This window comes from Perca fluviatilis, chromosome 1 (genome assembly GCF_010015445.1).
Source record: "Perca fluviatilis chromosome 1, GENO_Pfluv_1.0, whole genome shotgun sequence".
NCBI lineage: Eukaryota > Metazoa > Chordata > Actinopteri > Perciformes > Percidae > Perca > Perca fluviatilis.
Window position 1 is genome coordinate 8,853,556 of NC_053112.1, and position 10,181 is coordinate 8,863,736.

General features: G+C 38.7%; 1 protein-coding gene across 6 annotated transcripts in view; it reads right to left on the minus strand.

Moving 5' to 3' along the window:
* Positions 1-4,223, minus strand: part of myom2a (myomesin 2a) — a 39,492-nt gene extending 35,269 nt beyond the window's left edge. For 5 of the 6 annotated variants that reach the window (XM_039794429.1, XM_039794401.1, XM_039794390.1 and 2 more), the window contains exons 1-3: positions 4,054-4,150; positions 3,024-3,146; positions 653-745 (exon numbers count right to left, since the gene is read on the minus strand). In XM_039794429.1, coding sequence (XP_039650363.1) covers positions 653-745; positions 3,024-3,136 — 206 coding nt within the window. In that variant the 5' untranslated portion in view covers positions 3,137-3,146; positions 4,054-4,150. Of the gene's footprint in view, positions 1-652; positions 746-3,023; positions 3,147-4,053 lie in introns of all 6 variants that reach the window. The other variant, XM_039794410.1, reaches the window with a different exon arrangement.
* Positions 4,224-10,181: the final 5,958 nt, after the last annotated feature.

Consider the following 10,181-nt stretch of genomic DNA (forward strand, 5'->3'; position numbering starts at 1 on the left):
TTCATAGAAAATAACTTCTGAAACATTGAAACTATTTTTTTTGGACACCAAAATAATTAATTTCGATCCCTTTGACCTAATCTTCATGGCAGTTTTGATCTCACAATTAAATATTAAGTAGTAAGTAAACTTGGAATTGGAAGAATACAGTTCATCTGCAAATTAGATTCAACCTCTTGGGATTTATAAATACTAGTATGGAGAGCAAGCGGTACCCAGCATGCCCTTCTACAGTGTAATAGTTAATAGAGTTGCCGTCTCAATACATTACACAGTGTGTACATAACTAACTACTAACAAATGTGTCCTGTGGATCTCAAGAGCTCGCGCGATACACACGCCAAGTGTGAAGCTGATTGGATGAACCGTTGTCGATTCAAAACAATTGAAAGACAGACAGACAGACAGACAGAGACTCCTCCCTCAGGAGGCTTTGGCTTTTGCCAGGCCACCGTTGTAAATAAGAACATGTTCTTAATGACTTGCCTGGTTAAATAAAGGTTAAATTAAAAAGTAAGAATCACTGAAAAAGTAGCTAGTAACACTGAGGAAATGTGCTGTCTTGACTGGAGTCCGCTAGTAGAGACTGTAGTTCAGTATCACCTTACATCTAAAATAGCCTGACATATGACAGCAGTCAATGGGAACTCACCTCTGCCGGAACGCAGGTATGGTATAGGCTGGTTCTGCCATAGCCACTGTGGCCTGGGCCTGCACTTGGCTCACCGATTTAGAGCTTGATGTCCTGTCGGGAAGATGTCCATCGTTATAAAACAGGCATTGAAAGATTATTACACCATAATGCACTTTTGGGTTTTAGTTTTGGAGAAGCAGGTTGCTGCGCTGAAATGTCCCAAGATCCACCTGAGGTATTTCTTAATTTTTAAGTAATTAGTAAAAATTGGTGCAAAATTTTCGCAAATGAAGGTCTCCTTCTCTGTAATGTTTTGTCTTTAATATGGATGAACAGAATATGTTGCCAATCCATATTAAACTTCTACACTATTCCTCCTGTACCAATTGTTGGAGACCCATTTATCTCCTTTGCATTGCCAATATAATGCAATCTGGACTATCTATACAGTATCTTAATGAATCCATTCTTATTATATCAATGTATTTGATTTACAAAGACCAAACACATAAATACATCTTGGCCATCTTAAACAAATAGTCAACGTTTGCTCAGAATAGCAACCACAAAGTAATATTTGCTTTGCTGCCACGTCCGCATTCACTGTGCACTTTCAAATCTATTGTGAAAAGATTGATAGTGATTAGTGTCTGATACTCTATGAAGCGATTTTGACCAATGAACATCCGGGACATGTACGAAGATTGCTCAAACAACTCTTTTTAAAGGATAAATTAAAAGTTGGTCAAATTGACAGAAAATTGACATATTCTGTATAAAAACTAACACAGCCCTCCATGTTTTTCTTTTCAATGTCTCTCATGGGAAACTTCATGATAAACCTGGTCAGGAACGTGATATCAGTTGCGTGTACCTACAGCCCTGACCACTGGCCTCAGATGTAGGTCAGGTTCAGGGGAGTGGCATGCAGCCTCTGACATAAGGCAGGGGCTGAACTTGGCTTGAAGTGGACGTTTCAGGCACTCTTATGTTCTGCCTTCATCACTAGTGACAACCAAGCTAGTACAGCCTTCAACTTAAGTATCAAGTTCAGCATGTTAATGTTGTATAGCAGAGTTGGACTAAGAGCCAGGTAGGGAACAATGCTTTCAAAAAGTGTTCTACAGCAATCTAGTAAAATACAGACCTGAGTAATAAAACCAGCCAAAAGCTGCAGAGCATCAGTAGCAGTAGCATTATCTGTAGCCCTGTCACGGGATGTAGCTCCAGAGCTTCAGGACCCCACAGGGAAAAGACTCACTGGTGACCATTTTGAAATGGTTTGGTTTTTGCAGGTCGGCATCTTCAAGCTATGCACCTTTGACATTGGACATGCAATATTTCCAGGTACCTTCCTGAGTGCTTTAGACTGAACATGTGTCATCTTTTATCTCAAACTAAATCAACGTTCGGCAGAGGAACAAAAAGCATCACACAGAGGGATAAATATGGATTCCCAATGAATACTACTAAGTTATGTAACATTAAGTCCAAGTAACATGTTCAAAACTGGAACAGCCTCTCATTCTTTACTGTTTTTTTATGGTTTCTGTGCTTTTACTGTTATCTTTCATTGTACAGCGCTTAGGTAATTTTTAAATTAGGTTGTTTTTAAATGTGCTTTATAAAAAACAGTTGGAGTTGGAATTTGGAACAATGAGTTTGTGAACTCTGTCACTATGCAGTCTCACTCTCTAAAAATCTTGTAACATTTGTGCCTTAAGTTTGAGTCATGAAATAATGTATGGTCTGTGACTCCAAATGGCAGTGAGAGGTAAGGGTAACGATTTCCTAGACCTGTTTCTGCATCCAGAAACACAAAAACATAACACCACAAAGTCTGCTTTTACAACATTTGAGATGTACAATCAATAAAAGCTGCCGCCTTGGTAGCCAAATAGTTAAAGTGCATGCCTGTTCAATTCCAGCTGGGAGTCTTTGTTTTCGCATCATATTTCCTCTCTCTGTCAACTGTCCCATAAAAATTTGTATCTTTGAAAACTAAAAATAAAGCTGACACAAAGGACTACTTCTCATATGAATCCAAATATAACTCTAATGTCTCCCACTTAATAATGTGTATTGCCACTTTTGTCTTCATAAAAGCTCAGTTTTTATTGTGTAAGCAGCTTATAAAAGCATAAGTTATGGGTTCATTAAATTGTTGGTAGTGAATATCACCACACAGCAGCTTTTAGGAATTTTTCTGTTGTTTGCCAGCAGTCAGAATTGACGAGGATGCGCTCTGTGTCTATCTGACATCCGAAGGCAAATGGATGGACACATGCAGCAGGAATATGAAGACCACCTATCAGCAGCGGCTCTAGGCAGATCTGTTGCTCTACCTGGCAAAGCAGCCAAAAGTAGCAGGTGAATTCAACTTTCATACCTTACTGCTGTTTGCTGCTTGGCACACACACATTTAGTGTGGTCATAAGCGTAATCAGTTTTAACTTGGCTCACACGCTTCTTCTTATACCAAGGTGTGACTTTGGAAGCCATGACTGGAACACTTCAAGGAGACATGGCCACAAGCACCAGGGGGAGGGGGAGACCAAACATGTGTTAGCCATGAAAGCAAACAAGGGACAAGTCTGTCCCTTTAACATTATTTTTACTGCAGCCATTATGAAGTATCTGTGATTCACATTTTTTTTGCTACAAGTGCGGTCATCTTTTAAATGTACACCTCAGTAGTACAATCTCTTTCTTTGCTTTTCGCAAGATTAATTTATGTAGCCATATTACACATAATAAATTAACAGTGCTAAAACACAGACATTTAGAGAATACATAAATATCATAAGAACATATTTATCTCAGAGTCCAATATTTAAGAGGCATCTGGACAGTTCCAACATACACCAGAGATCAGCACTTCAAATGTTTCACCTTACAACCTCACACAGCTCAGCTATGAATAGCTTGCAGCAGTCGGTCTATTCCATGATTGGAGGAAAATAGAAAAAAAAAAACAATTAAACCCCCCCCCCCCCCTCTCTTTTTATTTTCCCCCCCCCCCCATATATTAATTTTTTTTTTTTTTTTTTTTTTTGGAACAAGACTAACTAACTAGACCAGCTGTCAAATACAAACTTCTGGCTAATTATGTTTCCATTCTGTATAATCAATTCTTTCAACACAGGCACATTTTACCAGAGTTTTTTTTAAGCTTATATAACTTGGGACAAGAGGGTCAGCAACCTCTTAATGCCCTGGTATGTAAAGAAGTACTGCTCAGGGAGATTACAACAGACTGCTGCTGCTTCCCCACACAGGAGACACATTAACTACAACCATTCATTATAGCAACACATTTCACTCATTCCACACTCGATAACTTCTCCTACTACTCTGAACTTTGCAAAAGTTTTTCTCCTAATTAGCCTAGTGAGCAAATATTAGGAAAAGTGACTTACCCAGAGAGATTAAAACAGCGCAAAGCGGTGGAAGACCAGCCTGATGCCGCTTGGGAAGCACTTGCTGATGGTAACAAAAATATTACCCTCTCACCCGGGGAATGCTGTTCCCCTTCCACCCCATGTATGGATGCACTTAAGACTATATATAGCATTTACCCCCAAATTTTGTTCTCATTCTGCACTTTGGAGATGAAGAGTGTGCATCTGTACCGGCAATTTTATTGAATTATTTAGAGGTATGTTTCCTCTCCTGCATTTATTAAATTTAAAGATTTTTTTTTACAGAGACATTTAGTGAAAGGTTAAAAGAAGATTTTAAATGTCTGTAAAATGCTTACGCGGGCTAAATTTCTAACATGATATACTGTTTCCACACAACAAAAACTCATGTTGGAAGTCCTTAAATCAATGTCTGAATGGCACATTGCCAGTCCTCTCATTGTTGGCATGTAGACCAATTTCCTTTTCTAACAAGATTAATGAAGAGGCACCTCACCTTTAGATTTCACAAATATTCATATAGCCAAGAACCAGAAAGACATTTTGAGACAATTTGCTGGCAAATCCCAACACTGAAAGCCTTGCGAGACCTTTTTAGGTTTCTTGAGACAGCCTGTCCTCCTTGGCTCAACACTTGTGGGCAGCAGTCAGGCTATTTTTAACAGCCAGTCCTCCGATACAGTGATACACCAGATTCTTACTGTACAAGAACCCTCGCAGCTATTTTCATTTACACAAGTACATTTAAAAATAAAATGACTGAAGACACAGAGAAAGAAACTCATGAGGCGATTAGGTGAAACTCAGATGTGATAAAAAACATCAGAGTGAAATCAAAAGAGGTAGCAGGCCTTGGGTTTATTGACCATTTGACCTACAGTTATTGTCATGTGGCTTCACTGAAAAAGTCGCCTCCCCTTCTCTGTTTAGAGGAGACCGGCCTACAGCTTTGCTCACATTTTAAGGATATTTATTAAAAAACATGAACTCATTACACCTTTAAAACATGTATTGCATTATATACATGTCTACCCCAAAGCACCAAAGTGCATGATTTAAAAATGTCACTTTGTCTACCACTCCTAGTGGTAGTATCAGTAGACACTGTGGCAGACATCTGTGCACATCAACATACTGACACCACATGTAAAGACTGGTAAAGTGGCTGAGGCTACTACATTTTCATTTTTCATCACCGTCCATATTAACACGTCTGACAATATGTATCACATGACCATTCACATAGACTGGGCATGTGCGTGCCGGTGTTAACAGGAAGCAGATTGTCAGATGTTACTCTGTGGTTGAAAATCATTCATGTATAAGTTGAAAATACAATGGCAAAAAGTAGGACATGGGATTGGAATGGTTTTATGTTGGTTAGCCTAAAAGCTGGTTTGATCTGCATTGAGACATGATCTTATGGAAAGTACCCCATGCCAATCTGTAGGTATGGTGAAGGGTATGTGATGATGTGGGGGGGCTACTTTAATTCCAAAGGCCAAGGGAACTTTATCAGGATGCATAGTATCCTGGATCCATGAAATAAGTGGCCTTTAAAAATAAAAATCTGCCTGCCTCTATGGGAATTTAACACAGGGGTGTACTCACTTTTGTTGCCAGCGGTTTAGACATTAACGGCTGTGTGTTGAGGTATTTTGAGGGGACAGCACATTTACACTGTTATACAAGCTGTACACTTAATACTTACATTGTAGCAAAGTGTCATTTCTTCAGTGCTGTCCCATTAAAAGATATAATGAAACATTTACTAAAATGTGAGGGGTGTACTCACTTTTGTGAGATACTGTATGTCCCAGCAGGATTTGGAAAAGTTTAGCTTTTATCTTCAGTAGACTTGACTACTGCAACGCTTGCTTTACAGATCTCCCTAAAAAACAATCAGACAGCTGCAGCTGATTCAGAACACTGCTGCTCAAGTCCTCACTAAGACCAAGAAAGTGGATCACATCACTCCCGTTGTAAGGTCTTTCGTTGACATCTGTCCCTCAAAGAATTGTTTGCAAAATACTACTGTTGGTTTATAAAGCACTGAATGGTTTAGGGCCAAAATACATTTCTGATCTGCTGCTACATTATGAACCACCCAGACCTCTCAGGTTATCTGGGGCAGGTCTACTTTGTGTCCCCAGAGTCAGAACTAAACATGGAGGAAGCAGCGTTCAGTTTTCATTCACCACATATGTGGAACCAACTCCCAGAAAACTGCACTGACGTTTCCTTTTGATGCTGCCTTTTTTTAAGTAACGCGAGGGCGCGAGGCATAAACGCAGCAACATATATTTGTTTTTAAACCAAAACGTGATAGTGTAGATGTAGCCTGAAGGAGGACACAAGAGGTCCAATTTAGCCAGTGTAAACATACATTTTACTTACTATTTTCACTTGGTTTGGGGCGGTTTGGGAAAGTTTAGGTGGAGTTATGAGAAACAAAAATGTAAAGAAAGGAAAAGAAAAAACATTGAAAAAATAAAAGAGGTGAAACAAGAAACTGCCTTCAAAATCAATTAGGCAACTTAATATAATTGCAGACATGAGGAAGAGAGACCCATGCTAGATCAGTGACCGTTGGACTGGCACTTACTGCGAGGTCCTGATGAACTGAGTCCAGAAGATCATCTACCTCCCACCTCTATACAAGATGCCACTCCTGCAAACAAAAAAACAAACTTACTTTTTATTTATATATATATATATATATATATATATATATATATATATATATATATATATATATATATATATATATGTGTGTGCAAAAGTCTTAGACAGGCTTTTATTTCGACAAAATTAGTTACTAGTTACTTGTCAGATTCGGATTGAATGATGATAATAATAAATAAATGATAATGTATTATTATACTGTTTTCATAGGCTGAGTAGTAGCAGTAACGATGACCAGTAATTTATGCTTCATGTTTAAAATCAGTGGACTGCCCCTTTAAATCCAGATTGGTGTTATTCTGTTAAATGCTGCCACCTGGTGTCTACTTTTTGGAAGTTGCGGTGGAACATCAGCTTATAAATAAATCCTTTGTTGCCTTCATTATGTTTTGGTTCCTCTCTCTCTTACTCATGGAGCTTACAGAAAACAGGGAAATTGTCCGGGTCCGTTTCAGGAAGGATGTTTAACAAACTCTGAGTCTAACCCTGAACTCTGAGTTGATTTACCCTCAGATGGGAAACTGAGTTTTCGGTTCCAGAACAGCTGATTTGAGTTGGTCCAATCAACTCAGAGTAGGTTCACTCAGTTAAGTGCGCGCACCACCACTATAAAAAGGCAGCATGAATGGAGCCATGATACTACGATTCACCACGGTAACTACCACAAAAAAAAATTGTCGGCAGAAATACTCATGCACACTATACAGCGAATTTAAACATATTTTGAAAAAAAATAAAAAATAAACACAGCGGCTGCTGCAAAAGAGAGAGAATTTCAACAACTTCTCATTTGCGAACGACGACCTGTCACATTCACACAGTTACACCTTCATACCTGGATTAACCTCTCTTTCTGAAACAGAAAACCCAGAGTTCCCCTCATCTCAGGGTTAATAAACTCAGAGTTTTCACTAAACCTGCTTTCTGAGACGGACCCCAGGACTTGACCCTTATGATCGTCAGAATTTTGGTGATAATGATAAACATTATTTAAACGGCTCCTCTCATAAAACAAATACAACGGTGACAAAATGGAACAATTTAATGTATGTTTAAACGACATTGAAAATAAACACTTCCTAAAAGTATATACATAATGATAGACATGTTTGTTCACAACCTTTTTGAAATGTGAGTTTTCAAAGCTTTGAGCAACACAAAACAAAATCCCATTTATCTCCATTGTTCTGGCAGAGAGGCAGAGAGCAGTGTGGTGCATAGTTAGTGTTGCTTTACCCTTTGACCCATGCTCTCTCAGGCATTCTCTTTTTACTGCATTGCAGACCGTGCTCACAGCACGCAGAACACTAACACTAACTTATATGTGCTTAACATAAGGACACATGGCTGCAGAAAAAAAGTGATCACGTTGAATCTGTCCTCCAAAAACTAAACATTATCAGCTTCAACTGATTGCCGTTTTTTTTCCCCAGTGTTGCTGAATTTTTAGGTCACTTAACTTTATCCACCCCCTGTATTTATGCCGGTTGACACACGTGTGTGTTTGTGTTTGTGTGTGTGTGTGTCTGAGAGATATCCCGCTTGATTCCAGTCTCCTTCCTCTCTCTGGCACCAGTGCACAGCATGTTTGTAGTGGGAATAAAAGGGATTATTAGAGCATGATAATATGATGAGCAGTAAGTTCACAAGTTTGAGGGGCCTTACAACTGCACAACCACATTCTCTTGGATCCACTCCAAACATGCTCGATAACTTTTGTTTTTCTATATTGTTTGTGACTCAAGTAATGAGGAGACATTCCAATATATTGTAATTTGATAATGAAGCAAATTTATGTTTTCAAGAGGATGAACACTTATATTTAAAATAAAATAAACACTGCTGACACACTTCTAAGGATCCCCACAGCTAGGGCTGCAACTAATTAACTTCTTTTCAATATAATTTAATGCACCATTTATTTTTTTCAATTAAGTGATTACTTGTTTGTGTCACAAAATAGTAACAATTGTCCATCACAACTTTGTGGAGCCCAAGTTGAGGACCAACACTCCCAAAACTCAAAGATACTTAAAGTTGTAAAACAGAAAAGCAGCAAATCCTCACATTTGAGAAGCTGAATTGTTCACGTTTAAAAACAAAAATTACAGCCAGTCATAGGTTAAAAATCCGGAGTCTGACCTTGACTCATCCTCAAATGTTCTTTTTGTTGCCTAAGCATCAATTATTTACTTACATAACAGTTTATTGGGTTTGTGTGTCAGCAGTCTTCACTAAAATGTGAAGGTCACTAAAGAAAGTCAGTCTGAAGCAGCCATGACACCAGGCAGGATATTCTGACCAGAGGGGAGTGAATGAATGCTGAGCCCTCCCTCCTCTCGGTCTTCTTTTTGAGCTGCTCTTTTGAGGCACGGAGGGTGGGAGGGGGGGAGACAGTACAGAGAAGCTGTTCTTTTCATTCATGCCCTCACTGACTTGTGGTTGCAGCGGGAAGAAAACGGGAAAGAGAAGGAGGAGGGGAATTGAGGGCCGGATAGAGGGGAATCAAGGAGGGAAGTCCTAAATCACAGCGGAAAAAAAGGAGGACGTCAGAGGCTTTGCACGTCATTGAGTCAGCAGACATGGTTCATTTTACGCAGAGTGCGGTGACGTAACTGAGCTGCGGGGGGGGGGGGATGAGATGTGTTGCATCAGGCTTCATCAGCAATTCTAAGACGGGCTTCAAACCCTCTGTTAATTAAAAGGACTATAAAAAAAAATTGTGATACAGTTTAGAAAACATATTTTCTATAATGCATTTAATTAATATTACTGAGGACAACACATACAGTACATCAGCACATTTGAGAGGATGGAGGGATGCTTATTGTCTCACTGACATCTAGCTGTTCTGTTTTTTTTAGTTTCGTACAGGAACCAATAGCACAACAGTGTTACAGTCTGCTTACCCAAAAAATACAAAGCAGATAAAAAGATTCACTAGCGGCTTGATCAGGAATAAACGCCCAGCTTTTACTCTGTTATTGTGGTGCACTCTTTCACCGTAAAGTCTTAAGTAACAATAAACCTCAACACATTCTATAGTTAGTTAGTTAGTTAGTTACATTTTATTTCTGTGTCATGCCAAACATTTGGCCCATCCCACATGGGATTACAAGACACCACAAACTTATTTAGCAAACATCTTCTGGTGGCATATACAAATCATTCGGAGAAATCCATACATCCATACATACATACATCCATACATACATACATGCATGCATGTATACACACACACATACATACACACACACACACACACACACATATACAGTATATATACACACACACACTTATATATACATATATACACACACACATATATACATATATACACACACATATATACACATATATACATATATACACACATACATACATATATATATACATATATATATATACACATATATACATACACATATATACATACATAT